General features: G+C 35.2%; 1 protein-coding gene across 7 annotated transcripts in view; it reads right to left on the bottom strand.

The window, feature by feature from the left end:
* Positions 1-696: 696 nt before the first annotated feature.
* LOC124985989 (putative selection and upkeep of intraepithelial T-cells protein 1 homolog) overlaps positions 697-15,704 on the bottom strand; it is a 30,968-nt gene continuing 15,960 nt past the window's right edge. For 2 of the 7 annotated variants that reach the window (XM_047554635.1, XM_047554637.1), the window contains 7 exons: positions 13,426-13,773; positions 11,592-11,873; positions 8,837-8,953; positions 7,070-7,177; positions 4,898-5,020; positions 2,733-2,867; positions 697-735 (listed from right to left, as the gene is read on the bottom strand). In XM_047554635.1, the coding sequence (XP_047410591.1) occupies positions 710-735; positions 2,733-2,867; positions 4,898-5,020; positions 7,070-7,177; positions 8,837-8,953; positions 11,592-11,873; positions 13,426-13,773 (1,139 nt within the window). In that variant the 3' untranslated portion in view covers positions 697-709. The remainder of the gene's footprint in view (positions 736-2,732; positions 2,868-4,897; positions 5,021-7,069; positions 7,178-8,836; positions 8,954-11,591; positions 11,874-13,425; positions 13,774-15,704) is intronic. The other 5 variants (XM_047554636.1, XM_047554638.1, XM_047554639.1 and 2 more) reach the window with 4 other exon arrangements.

Here is a 15,704-nt window from a genome sequence, read left to right as displayed (position 1 = left end):
AAAACAAATATGTACTTTATGATTTCATTCATATAAAATTACAGAAAATACATATTAATCTCTAATAGCAAAAAGCATATAAATTGGTTGCCTGAGAATGGTGGCAGGAGAATGGGGAGGATGAATTATGAAGGAGTATTTAGAAAAATTTGGAATTAAGGCATGTCTATTGTAGTTATAGATCAGAGGATATATGGATATATCAATCAGCATCAAATTTTTCACCTTAAATATGTGCAATATGTTGTACATCAATCAAACTTCAATAAAATTTGCAAAAAGAAAACACTATAATATAAAATTGTTCTATGCTCTCTGTAGATATAAAAAGAAGAGAATGAAAGGAGCATCTACAAGTTCTTTGGTTTTCTCTTAGCATTTTGAATATATCATCTGATTACCTTCTGTTGTTCATTATCTTCTATAACTAAGCCATGGTAGCAGTGTCGTTTCATTCTAGGTGATAAGCCTTTCTTCTTTCTGTTTTTAATCTTTATCTTTCCACTCTTTAACTATGGTGAGTGTATCATTTTGTGTTTATTCCAACTGCAGTTTGTTGAGCTCCTTGCATGTGCAGATCAATGTCTCCCATAAAATTTCTGTGCTTCAGATAGTATAATATCTATTGAGATAGCTTCAAGTTTACTGGTTCTTCTGTGTCAAATATGTACTGAATTATTCTGGTAAATTATTTTCCATTTCAGTTAGTTTATTTTTCACCATCAGAATTATCATCTGAAATTATATTGTAAATACAATTTATTATAAATTTAATATTATTTAATAATATAATATATCATAAATATAGTTTCTATTTATTGATTGTGATTGAGTCATTACTACAAGTTATTTAAACATTTTAAACACTCTTTTCAGCTCTGTGAGCACATTTATAATAAATTCTTTAAACATCTTATCTGCTAATTCCATCATCTAGAACATCTTAAAGACATTGTCCATCGCCTGCATTTATTTCTATGTATAGGTCATATCTTCCTCTTGTTTTGCATGCCTCATCATAGTTTGTTGAGACTGGACTTTTTACATAATATTTTGCAAAATATAAATTCTGATCTCCCCCAGTACACAGAGTCTTATTTACTACCATGGATAAGAGTCATCTTAGCAAGTTGGATGTCATTTTCCATGAATTTCTGGTTGGTCCTTCCTTTTTTTTCTTTTTTCTTCTCCAGACTAATGTAGCTCAGATGTTAACTCTCTCTAATTGTTTTGCCCTGAGATCTCTACTGTTTATAAAAACACCCTGTGTTCTGCTCCAAATAAAGTGCTCTTTGCTGGCAAAGCAGTAAAGGTACAATTTTTAAGGCCTATCTCTCCTAGATAAATTTTCTACCATGAAATTTTGGGGCAGAATAGAAGATGGGAGTAGGCCCTGGCAAAAAGTTCATAGACTCCTGTTGTTCTTATCAAGATTCAGTAAATGTTTTTGAATAAATACTCTCCGGTTTGTAACATATAACTATTTAACAGAAATCAACAAAATTAAGCAGAGACTAAAGTTTGCTTCCCATATCTTTGTTTAAAGTATTAAATTGTTTTCAAATTCAGTCAAATATTAAACAACACTTTCTTCTCCTTATTTATTTCCTCAGACACAATTACCTGGATTTTGGTGGGTATGGTTTTGTAGTTGTGTGTGTGTGTGTGTGTGTGTATGTGTGTGTATTTATAAGTAAGTGTTCCATGTTCCATTGCTTTGATTATTTCAAATTTATATCACTGTTATTAAGCTTCAGTTTTTCCTTTTAACATATACTCATGTTTATCTAACATTATCTGTTTAAAATATATTTATGGCCATGTAAGAAAACTTATTGTATTTACTTATTGAATTTCATTTGCATCCTTAGAAAAAATTGTTCTCCTTCTCTCTCTCTGCCTCTCCTACCCTTCCTATCTTTTACAATTTCATTCAGAGCTGCAATAAATACCTAATCAAAAAGTGGGATAGACTGAGTAGAGTGATACATGCCTGTAATCCCAGGTAGTGGGGTGACTGAGGCAGGAGGATGGCAAATTTGAGGCTGGATTGGGAAACTCAGTGAGACCCTATCTCAAAATAAAAATAAGAAAGGCAGGGATGTAGCTCAGTGATAGAGTTCCCTTGGGTTAAATCCCCACTACTACCAAAACAGTAGATGATAAAAATTCAATTTGTTCTTATTAATTATTGACATTTTCTCTTCAAGTTGTTTGTGCTAATTTCAAATCACAAATGTGTGCATTTCTACTTCTCTAAATATTCATCATTTTTATATGTTGTGAACTGTGTACTCTGTTAGCTGTTTGGAAATATATCATAGATTGTTTTAGCCCATAGTTACCCTAAGATGCAAAGGAACCAGATGCCATTCCTCCATTCTGTGTCTTGGGGCCCCTTACTGAACCTCTTTCCATTTCCCCTCCCTCTTCCCAGTCTCTAGTAACCACTATTCCATTCTGTTCTTCTACAAAAATTGACTTACTAGTTTCCAGAAATGAGTGAGAGCATGTGTTATTTGTCTTCTTATGTCTGGCTTAATAATAGTTTTCTTTAATACTGAAATACATTTATTTCTATTTTCAGAGAAAAACTTACATTTTGCCATGTAGATTAATGGGTTTATTGTTATCCCTTTAACTCATCTTATTGTATTTCCATCACTTTTTTGAGTTATCATAATTTTTACAAGAGTTGTAAATCAAATCTGAATGCCCAAATGTATATTTACCTCCACGTAGAAATTGGAACATATGGATATTTGCACGGTCAAAGGGGTTAGCACCTTGTTTCACTGTGGTCTCTCTATTCACAGTTTCAGATGAGACCTTTGATATCTGTTCTGTCCTTTCGCTTTGCATGCGATCTGTCAAGGAAATAAAGTTTACTTAAGGTAGTAAATGCACATCTTACTAAAGGCAAATTGTTGAGATGAGAACATGTTTGAGAACATGCTGACTTCCTCTGAGATGCCAGAGATAGTTGGAAAAGCTACAAGAAACCACATTTATTTAGAAATGGCTTAACTTTAATTCCTTAGCTTAAAATATCTCCTGGGAGGAAGCCTATAAAGAATAAACTTGCCCAAGAAAAGAACCTCACCTAATTTTCATATTCTTCAGAACTGAAGTAAACATATACACTGTTAAAATTGTAATCAAAAGATATTCTGTCTCCTTGCCCCTGTGTGTTTGTCTCTTCCTTTCAATTTTAATCCTCATAACTTAAATAAAAATAAATTTATATTGTGCTTCACTTAGGAACAACTATTGCAAAATAAAATTGGTGATTGTATTGCAAGACACATCAGAAGTTACCTTGGGTCTGTGCTTTTTGTTTTTTCATTTTTTTCTAAATATTCTTATACATATTTTTGACTCCCAAAACTGGGAAAATTTTGAAACATAAGAAACATGGAATGGAAATGATCAACTTTTCAACATATAAAAGGAGCTAAAGTCCAGTGAGAGGGTACAGAGAATGTAACTACAAAAAAATAAATCTTTTGAAAGCAAAATTGATCTAATTATTGCAGTTGTTTGCTAATTTATTTAAAAATTTTGCAGCTAAGGGCATTTAAATATGCCACCTGTTCTGATCATTTTCAAATTTGATTATATGCTCATGAGGTTCTTGCTATGAAGCTCTATAACATTACCAAGGTGAGGCAGAACATCATGGTGGAAATGTATGGCAGAAGAAAGCTTCTCAGTTCATGGCAACTGGGAAGCAGAGAGAGAGAAGATACAGGGAGAAGATATAGTCCTCAAGGGTACACCCCTAGGACCCTACCTCCCCCAACCATGCCCATCTGCCTACAGTTGCCACCTATCAGTCCATTCAAATTATTAATCCATCAAGTGGATTAATCCACTGATAAAGTCCAAGCCCTAATCATTGCTGAAAAGCCCCACCTCTGAACCTTGCTATATTGAAAATCAATCTCCCAACACATGAGCTTTTGGGGACATTCCAGATCCAAACCAAACAAGTGGAAAGCCTTCTGAACTCTAATATTGCTGCAATAGTGACTGGGATTGTCATTTTGGCTTGTCTTAGTTGAACAACTGAACACCCCTCTGCTCTCAGTAGGTTATCTAAAGAAAACCAGTCAGTGGTTGCAAAGATGAAAACAGAGTAGATGGTTCTTTTGTGTTCTGGGTTCTGGGTCTTCTTTACTTAGGGAAAAAATAATTTCTTTGTATTTTGCATAATAACTCACCATGGATTTGCATTTTATTTGAGGGAAAAGCTGAGGGTAATAAAGAATATGTACATTTGGTTAACCAAGTACATTTTAAAAATAGAAGTCTTTAAGATTGTAGGTTATTGGTAGGACACAGGAATTAAGTGTAAAAATTTCCTTCCTGGGTCACTAGTTCTATCTTCCCTTCCATTGTCACAAGAAGAATTTATTTGAGTTAGGGAATGTTTCAAAGACATATGTCCTTTATGAATATTGGTTCATAAATGTTCTGGTCCTGCCTCTGTGGACACCCACATGTTTCTGAAAGAGAAAACTATGGTGTTAAATGTTCAATTCTGCCTTTGAGATCATACGAGAAGAAATTGAGTGTGTTTCTCAAAGAGATCAATATACAAAAGTTTCAGAGACTGTAGATGAGACAAAGCTGAGCCTTCCACATTTACTTGGGAGAGTTGTCATAACTGAGTAATCAGAGTTGAGACTGTCAATGGATTTTGAGCCACTAACATTGGCACTAGGAGAAACCCCACGAACCTCAAGAAGGCTACAATCGGCAAATCCTTATATAGAACACAGATCTTCATTCCTTTCTCCAGTTATTAAGACAGAAGAACCAGAAAGGTTACCCTTCTGGACATCTAGTTATCAGTCAAAGGTACCATGCATTCTGAATTTCCCATTCCATTTACCTTTCATTGTGAAGTAAATAAGAGAAATGAGCATGGTGATGAAGACCATCAGCACCCACAGGGCCACAATCACATCTTCCACCCAGATAGCATCCAATGCAAATAGTCGATCTGAAGCAGGAACTGGGAGACATGAAGAATTAGGAAGGCTGACACTCAGAAAGGAGTGCTTTATTAAAGATTTATGATAGATTTACTTTTCAGGTTACTATTATTCTGTACTTTTTGGAGTTATGAGAGTGGGAGAGAAGGAAGTTGGGCTACATGGATGATCCTGGAGATAAGCATGCTTGGACTAAAGCGGAGAGGGCTATGAAGTGGTAGATATCTATTCTTCTGCTCTATACCATGGTGCTAGCTCTGACTGGCCAGAGTCTGAAGGAAAGATGGATACTTGTCCCTTTATCTGCTTTATCTAGTGCTGAAGATCCTGGAAAATTTGGCAACTGGTAAGGGATATTGTGAAATAGAATACTCTTAGATGAACAAAATCTCTGAAATTGTAAGAAATCTTACAATTCCCAAGAGTCATACTGTCATCGGGAGCAGAAATGTCCTTTAAAGTATCTTTTCTGGGTGATTCTAAAGTGAAAAAAGCCCACAGCTCATAATATTGGTCACTGCGTCTTGTGATGGCAGCACCATTGCCAACAATTAAGTGACCCTTTTCACTACTGTATATCTAGCCTATTAAAACTTACTTTCCTACAGCAATTATAGATAGCTATTATCCCATTTGGTAATATGAAAGTTTCTAAGAAAAGCTTCATATCTGTGTATACATCCTAAGGTATTGAAAGTAGGATTTAGAAGAGATATTTGTTTACCCATGTTCACAGTAGCTCTGAGCATAAGAGCTAAACCATGAAGCAACCCAAGCATCTATCAGAGAATGAATGAATAAATGTATCTTATAGCAATACAAAGGAATATTGCTCAACCTTAAAAATGATGGGTATTTTTCAATATGTTATATGAATGGACCTTGGGGACATTATGCTAAGTAAAATATGCCCATTAAAAATGGACAAATATTATATGATTTGACATATGTGAGGTACTTACAAAATGCAAAGCTATAAAGAGAGAAAATACAGTGGTGGTTTCCAGGGATGGAGGTGAAGATAGGAAATCATTGTTTGATGGTATGGAATTTCAGTTTGGGAAAATAAGTTTTTTGGAGATGGATTGTGGTGATGGTTGCAGAACAATGTGAATGTACTTAATATCCCTGAATGTTAGAGTTAGAATGGTAACTATTTCATTGTGTACACTTTACCATAAAAAAAAATGATTTTTCTGCTTTTCAAGGAATACTGTTATGAAAAAGAAAAGGTAAGCTAGAGTAGTAGAAGAGATTTGTAAAATATATGTTGACAAACAATATGAATTTACAACATATTATCTTTCACTTTTCACAGGACATCTATAGCTAAACATCTATACCTTTTAATTCTTTTGCATTTATTTTCATAGAAGAAATGGTATTGGGTAGCAGCTACACATCCCTCATCCCTGTGGCTGGCAGTTGTGAAGAGTCCATTCCTACTTTATGATTTATGCATTGTGGTTTTGGCTATTACTGACTTATTATAAAAATTACTTTATCTTATTGGTCATTATTTTGTACATACAATTTCCACAGGGACCTCAAAGATCTTATGGATGGCACATCTCAAATGCTGAGTTCAACTATCCAAACTTTTAGAAAATTATCTGTCTTAATTTCACACTCAAAGAGAGCCAATGAGGAGAGGATCAGTTTCAGGTGTACATTCACACTATGATTTTGGGGGTCATCAATCTCTATAAGAAATATATGACCCCAAAAATTAGAATAGTGAATTATTATCTCCTTTAGGTGAAAAGTAGAGAAAGAATTAGAATAATAAATAAGGTGAAGGGTTGATGGTTGGATTTGGGGAAAAAATAATACTATTAAATTCAAAAAATTCTTTCTCTGGGAGCAGAAACATTAGTAATTTGTGTGGTATCATTAAGCCTGTAAAATTCAGGAGGCTGGAATCCAAATCCTATGACATGTGGCACAAGGGTCTATTGTTCCTGTAGTTCAAACAAGTATAACTTCTTTTTGGCTAAGTGTCTTAACAGCCACTGGACCTTTGGAAACAAAATATTTATAGGAAATTGCCCTCTTTTGATCCCACATACCTCTTTGATGCTTATACAAATAGACAGTGAGTACGATATCTAGAACAACTGAAGAAAAGACTATTCCTGCACCCACTAACAAAGGAAATTTCTTGCTGCAGCATTTACCTGAAGAAAAAAGAGGTGTTAATAATCACTGGTTACTGGTGGGGAGGCACTTTGGATTTGGGGGAAAGTGCAAAAGAAAGCAACAGCTGTATTTTGATGCCATCTCCAAGTATTCATTTATAATAGGACTAAAGATTAGCACTGAAATATCAGAGCTGTTGATGATAGGAATAAGGGCTGGTACAGGTTTTGGGCTGAGGCTAAACAGTACTGGAGGAAAGCAATTAATCTTTACTCCACCTGGCCCATCAATCAGTGGGCGTCATTAGAGATCAGGAGATGGGTTACAAGATCTTTAGATACAAGAATAGCACGAATGAAAAGGTCTTCAGACAACATCTTACTTAAAATCCTATTTAGCACATATCATGGTAGTATCATTTGGCTGTCTCTTCTCTTCATGAAATTATTTCATGCTGTGAAGACTTACTACTACGTGTTTGCCTACGTGCTTTCCAAGTTTGTTTGCCTATTACTGTAAGAAGGAGGTTTCCACTTGTTTAAGGTGCAAGAAGCTCAGGCTTTCAGATAAATAACACTGTAAGTGGCTCCAGCAACAAGAGAAAAATATCCCTCTGCTAGAGAGTTAAATGAACAGTTTAACTTAGTGATTAAAATATAGGATATTGAGTATAAGGTGGTTTATAGTCAATCTATTTGGTTTATATTCAATTTTATTTCCTACTGTTATCAGCTTTGTGATTTTTCGATGCAATACTTAACTTTGAAATGCCTAATTTTCATCATATGGAAAATGGGCATAGTAATAACATTTAGTTCAAATTGCATTGTAGAGATGAAATACCTTCATAATTGTAAAGTTATTGGAATAGTGTTTCTTAATAGTAAAAACTCAATAAAGTTTTAGCCTCTCCTGGTGATAATTCCTACCATAGAATGAACTCTGACACCTTGAAAATGATTCATTTCAAATGATTCAAGAACAACTACTAGATAAAGAATAAAATGTTAGGAGTTAAATTATGCCAGAAGGGAACAGTTGAATAACAGGAGGCAGTTTGCTTTGTAAAGATCAAGACAGAAAAATATTTCAGTACAATCACTGAAGAGCTATCTAGAACAACACATGTGGCCTTAAAAGGCTCAATAAAGCATAAGATACATAGAAAGAGGAATGCAATAAAGAAAGAAGTACATTAAAAGGTTGAATGAAGCAGGGAAATAATTTTTAAAAGTCCTTGAAACTTATTAATAAGCAGACAAGCTAAACAAAAATTTACTTTAGTTAAACTAAAACTAGTGTACCTCACCCTGTGTGGTCTGTTTTCCTAATGCAGCCTGTTCGTGGCAATGTGCAGTTTAATATGTTATTTTCTGTTACTCACAAGGTCATTTACAAGTGAGAAATATGTATGAATGGTGTTAGATGCTATTGAAAGCTTTCCAAGTTTGTTTGCCTATTACTGTAAGAAAGAGGTTTCCACTTGTTTAAGGTGCAAGAAGCTCAGGCTTTCAGATAAATAACACTGTAAGCGGCTCCAGCAACAAGAGCAAAATATCTAGGACCAAAAAACGGGTGTAGGACGTATGTCTAACACATTGCCCAAGAGTTTAGAATGTCTCAAGAAGACAGACTTGGGAACAAAGAGCTCTCTCCCCTCTTCCACTACGCAGCTCCCATTCTTCAAACCTGCTTACCTCGTTCTGGTTGTTTGCGACAGAGTGCAACACTGGGAAATGCAATGGAGGCTATCAGCACCATCACAAGTGTAACCATAATAATTTTCCAAATTTTCTTATGTGAAAACAGTTGATCTGAAATGGAGAGTTACAGATCTTACCTCTTAGGAAACTTGGAGTGTTGGGACCCACCCAATTAAAAATGGTGATTCATCTTGATTCATATTCCCATTCAAGACCCCTTCTCCCTGGAATATTAGACCTAAGCCAGATTGGGAACCCCCTCTCTGTATTTCCTCCCATGCATTCTGTTTCATGAGATCCCTGGGTAAAAGAAAGAGGCAGAGCTAAGACTCAGATGCAGGTTTTCAGGTACTAGAATAAGGTCAGTTCTGATTCAATCCTCAGTCCTCTTATCTAAACCATGAGAATATGTACAGTTCTGAATTTGCCAATCAATGTACTCTTAGGGTCTGGCATTACTCTTCTCAAATACATTCAAAGACATATTTTATGTAAAATTTTTTCTCCTATTGATATGAACAAGCATCTACTTTGGCTTACCGGCTTGTGCATATTGGGCATGACCTTGTCATTTTTTTTCTACAAATCTGATGTCTTTCTTCCCAGAGGAAAGATTCCTATCATACCTAGAACATGACATTATATCCTGCAACACTGTATGAGGAAATAAATCCAGGAGGCTGCTCTAGAGCCAATCAATGTTTCTGATATGCCATTTTGGATGTTTAGTGTGGCATAAACCTGTATTGCATTGACGTTTTCCATGCATGTAATACTTCACAGGACTGAGACCCCCACTGCTTTGGAACTAATTCTTTACCCAGGTAAACCCTTTCACTTGCTGCAACCCAATGAGGTCAAAACAGACCTTTGCCTACTCACAAGTCAGGCAGGGACAAAATCCTAAGTAAGATTAAATTTTTCTTTATGACAAGTTTTTACTCTTTCCATGCATTCTGATTTCATGAATGGAACATCAGATCTCCCTGAGATGTCAGTATTTCCTGGAATGGAAATTTTTTCCCCAAAGTTGGTGTTAAATTCTTTTTAAGACAAAGGTTTGTAGAAAAGTACATGTCTACTTAAGAAAGTGTTAATTCAAAAAGATATGTCTCTTATTATTTACTGAAGTTGCAAGTAAATTATTTTCCCTTCTATATCTGCCATGAACTTTAGGGACAGAGAGTTGGCAGATTAATCTTTCTTTATCTTATTCAACAATTTGTCCTCCTGTTTCTAACACAACTATAATATGAGCTTATTTTTTGAATATCAAATGAGAAAATAAATGCAAAAGTGTTTTGAATGAAGTAAATTGCTAAGACTGTTAGGGGAATTAATATTCTTATTATAATATACGTGAGTTATAATATACTTCTCAGCTTCTGGTTCCAACACCAATTTCAGGAATTTATACACACACTTAATACATACATATATACTTGGTAGTTTACAAGGCACATTTTTTGTTTTATTTCAATCATTTAAGTATCAATTATTGATTCTTTAAGTACTGTATGCCATGCAATAACTGAAGCAGTTGGGGTGTCTCAATTAATAAAATCAACAAAAATCCCTACCTTTATGTTTTGAAGAGTGAGATCATTAAGAGAATATAAATATAATCATTAAGCTATGCAGTGGGTTAAAAAGTAATAATACTAAAAAAGAAAAATTAAAGAAGTGTGAGGAGACAGGGGACCCCAGGTGGAGGGAGCAGGTTGCACTTTTTCAGGTTGGCTTGTCAAAGCAGTCCTTATTAAGAAGGTGAGAGTTTAGCATAGACGTGAAGGAGATAAGGGGAGTTAATGGAATTTACAGCATTCTAGAAAGAGGGAACAATTAAGGCAAAGACCTGCAAGGCAGGAGCATGAATGGGGACAGCAAAGAGTCTGTGTGACTAGAGTGGACAAAGGAGAACCCGGAAGATGAGGCCAGATAGGTAATAGGAACACAGGGCAATGCAGGATATTGTGGGGAATTTTATTCTAATTAAAATGGAAAACTACTGCAGGGTTTGAAAGAGGGTGATGTTTTATGTCTCGTCTTTGAGATGGGTCTTGCTGCCTGCATGTGGAGCATATGCCATGTGAATAAGAGCAGAAATGGGAATCTTTCAGGTGCTATGGCATTTTATCACTCAGAGGGGCATGGTGTCTGACTTGGATGGCAGTGGTGAGGGGGTGAGAGGTGATGAGACACCAGATATGTTTTAGAGATGGATACAGCATTATTTCTTGACAGGTATTATAGAATATGAGAGAAAAAAATGGAGTCAAGGATAAATTTAAGGATTTTATTCTGAGAAACTAAAAATATAAAATGTGGTTGGGAGGGTAGTAAACTAAATGAAGAGTGTAGTTTTTGATATGCATGGCTTGAGATACTTGCTAGACTATGTTGAGATGCTGAGTTGGAGGTGAGAACAGAGTGGGAGAGAGGTCTGGCCAGGAGATGAACTGTGAGAAGCCATCATCGTATTGATGATCTCTAAAGACATGAGGCGAAATGAACTCATAAAAGAGAAGAGGTTGAAAAACTATGCCCTGGTAACTCCAAAATCAAGAAAACAGTAAAAAATAATGAATATAGCAAAGAGAATAAGGAAGACAGCAAGTAAGATGATGAATAAATCCAAGAGAAACTAATGTCTTGGAAACCAAATGAAGAAAGCAAGGGAATTTTTCTGTTTTGTTTATATCTCATATGACAATGGCTATCATTTGAAGAACAAAGGCACAGATCTCACCTGATAAGACAAAGCTTATTCTTTCCTCTTGGCCAGTTAGAGGGTTTCTAAGGTAGCAAGTGACAGTCCCAGGGTGGGAATCACTGAGAAGAAGGGTCATCTTCATGTTGAACAATTTGTCTCTATCCTGTGAGTGAGATTTTGATGTAGGCAGAAGGACCTCTCCTCTGCTGTCTCTCCATTCCATTTGAGGCTGTGGGAACCAACCTCCTGAATGACAGTCCATAATAAGACCTTTGGTATTGGGAGGATGCATAAAAATCTGTATGTCTGAGCTTGTAGCTGGTGGGATATGAAGGGGGAAAACAATATTGTTAGATAAAAGGAAAAGAAAACATAGCAGAGAAATACAACCTTTCCTCCCTCATTTCAGTAAGTATTCTTTGATATAAAGTTATTCAAAACTCTGTGGGGCCCTGATTGCCATGAGATGCTAATTCAAAGGGAAAGAAGATAATCCAGGCAGAAGGGATACAATATATTAAGAACATCTTGACCTAAATAAGTTAGGTAAGGAAATGCCTCTTTGTTTAACTTATTTATTCATTCATTCAAAAATGTTTACTGGTTATTTACTAAATCTTAAAGTCTTATATAGGTCCTTGGATTATAATAATGAATAAAATCAATCAAGATTACAGACCTCATAGATATTATGGCTTCATCTTTTCTTCTATCTTCATCACTAGTCACTTTTGAGCCACCATGATAAATTATAAATAATTGATAGATAACAGTATAAAACTCAAGTTTGCAACTTAAACTGAAACTTTAACTTATGGGTTCATTATATATAATAGGTATTTACATATATGTCTTGCATAAGCAGGTAATATACTAGTGTCATCAGAGTACATGTTAATTTAGAGAAAAAAACTTTTGAAAAATTTTAAGATATTGCCTGAGACATAAGATTGCCTAATGTGGGAGCAAAGAAAGAATGAATAGAGACTTAAAGTGTAGCCCCAAAGCAGATCTCTCTAATGAGACTTTCTGCAACAACAGAAAAAGTGTACATCTGTGCTAATACAGTAGCTATGTTCTATATAAGATTAGTAAGCACATGAAATGGAGTCAGTGAGATTTCAGAACTGAAAATTTAATTTTATTTCTTTAATTTTAATTCATTTAAATGTAAATTTAAGTGGTCACCTCATATTAGGTAGCTCATATCTAGACTAAAGAGTTAGGTGTCATTAAACATGTATAGACCTGGAGTCCTACATGTGAGTACTCACATACATGAAATCCTTCCGTTTACTCAATCTCCATTGCATTTCTCTGTCATTCAGAATAATTTAAAGGGTGAGGAGCTTGACTTAAATACTATGTGCTTGCATATACCATATAATATATAGCATATATATCTGAGGACACTGAAGATTGTAGATAAAGATTTTTTTGAAATAGATTTAAGAAAATTAATCTAGCACTAAATAATCAGTCAGTTGAGTCAGGGAGAAGTAAAAATAGAATTATCTTTAGGAGACTTTTGTAAAGATTCAGGTTGCTTGTAAAATTTTACTAAAGTGCTACAGGAATAACTGAAAACACAAACAAATCTTAAAATGATTATTGGTCTTTTAGAAATCTAAAGATGAATGTGGACATAAAAAGAAGGTATTTACTGATAGAGTGGTTGTTTGCACAGACACGGTTTTCATTCGTGATCCTCTATTCTTCCCGGTTCAGAAACTAAGTGCATGAATTTGAACTTGCTAATCAAACAATGTAGTAAGGAAATAGTCTGAAACACTGAGGGTTTTTCTAATACTCAGCCTCAGATGGGTTGAGAATCACAGATGCATAGAAACCTCAGAGGGACCCATCTCACCTGTGACCTTCACTTCTGTGATGTCCTCTTCAGAGAAATCACCGTTTCTGAAGAAGCAGTGGTACTGCCCATCGTCATCAACACTGACATTAAAGATCCTGAGGGTCACTTTACCTTCTCCAATGGCATCTTTCAGGAGTTCTGTCCGCTCCACATACCTGGAGGTAGTTTCTCCATAGAGGTCCTTTCCCTCCTTGTACAGGTAAATGGGTTGTGTGTAGCGGTTGCGGAACCAGCGAATCTCCATGTGTTGCGCACTCTGTGGTGGAGACAACTGGCAACTGAGCTCAACTTGTCCACCAAATGGGGCCAAGATTGGCCCCTTTAAGGCTTTCACAATGAATTCTTCTGGGAAGGGAAACAGTAACCAAAAGTGAGAGTGTGAATTAGGACACACCTTCTATTTAAATCATTGTCATTCTCTCTCTCTCTCTTTCTCTCTCTCTCTTTTTCTCTCTCTCACTCTCTCACTCTCTGTTTCTGTCTCATACACACACACACACACACACACACACACACACACACACACCTTATTGAGAGTCAATTATTTTGTTTGCCCTGAAGACATTTTAATTTCACACTTGGCTTGAAAAATAGTTCAAGAAATTTTTTACCTGAAAAAACATGAAAATATGGCTTCCATTTCTGCTAAATGATTTATATCTTTGTTAAGAAAAAGTTTAATGGTTCCTTCTTATTCCACTCTATTTGTTCAACTTTTTAACCCTCTGTCTCAGACTGTTTTTAATATTTGCTGCACTTTAACTATAATGAATCTGTGTATGAATGTATCCTTTCTCTGGATAATTTTCATAGGGCTTCTTGAATTGGAAGAATCTTTCAATTCTAGAAAATTCTACTCATTGCATGTTTAATTTTATTTCTCTTATTCTCTAATAATGTAACTATCTCAACTCTCTTAGGAATTACCAGCAAGACATCCTGAAGTGCCACTGCCTGCTCCTCTAAGTTTCCTTTGTCATGTTTTGTTTTCCCTTTTTGGTTACAGTAGATATTCTTTCAGGTTAGAGACTCAGAGACTCTCAAGGCTGATATTAGCCCCTAACTGGAATAAGATGTGTGAATAGGGGACATTTCAGATTCTCTCATTTTTGTCTTCTGCACCACTTACTGAAGGGAAAATGAAAAACAGGAAAAACAGTTGTTCTCTCAGTACTCTCCATTTCCCCTACACGGTGCCCATCTTACCTCTCTCAGTCCCTTCTGTTCTATTGCCACTTAGTCAAGATGGCCAAACCAGGTTAGGCTTTTCTCACCCTTGGGGACTCAGTTGTCTCAAGTATCAATGTGTGATTAATCAACTTATATTCAAAATATTTACGTTAAAATTATTGTGTGTATGGAAAGAAACGCTACTTTAGGTGTTGTTTAATGCCCAAATTATCATATGCCTATATAATAAATCTTTGAGGATAGTTTTAAATATTAGAGCATTGCAAGTATATTTAATCTTATTTCCTTAAACAATTAAACTAAATTATGTATCTAAAATACAGATTATTTTGTGCATTTTAAATGCATATGTTACAGACAAAATAATCACAGAGAGTGATTATACATTGGCTGTCTTGTTTACCTTTATATCTACTTGAAAATAAAAATGATGAGGGGTTAAATCATATCATTGTTTTTCTCATTTTTATATATAACCAAATAATTTGCTAAGTTTTTTAAAAATATTTTTCCCTCTCTACCCTCCCTTCATGTGGGTTAGCATTCACATATTTATTTTCTTTGTTCTTTCAAGACACATACAAGAATCGAGTATTTGACATGATTTTTTTTTTCAGTACTGGGGATTGAACCCAGTTGCTCTCTGTCACTGGACTACAACCTAGTCCTTTTAGATTTTATTTGGAGACAGATTCTCATTAAGTTTTCCAAGCTGTCCTCGAACTTGCTATCCTCCTGCCTTAGCCTCTTGAATTTCTGGAATTACAGGTGTGTGTAACTGTGACCAGATTGTGTGTGTGTGTGAGTGTGTGTGTGTGTGTGTGTGTACATGTGTTAGAATAAGAATATAAGATTTAGGAATATGAGTCTGGTTTATTTTGCTAAACATGGTTTTCTCCAGTTCCATCCATTTTCCAGCAAATGATATAATTTAGTTCTACTTTATGGCTGATTCAACTCCATGTGTGTATGTACATTTATGTATGTGTGTGTTTAATTCTTTGGATAAATACTGATAGGGGTATAGCTGGATCATATGGTAATTTTGGGGGGAACCACCATACTGATTTCCACAGTGGCTATAC

The sequence above is a fragment of the Sciurus carolinensis genome, chromosome 1, assembly GCF_902686445.1.
Source record: "Sciurus carolinensis chromosome 1, mSciCar1.2, whole genome shotgun sequence".
Classification (NCBI taxonomy): Eukaryota; Metazoa; Chordata; class Mammalia; order Rodentia; family Sciuridae; genus Sciurus; species Sciurus carolinensis.
This window is presented reverse-complemented; position numbering and strand designations above follow the sequence as displayed.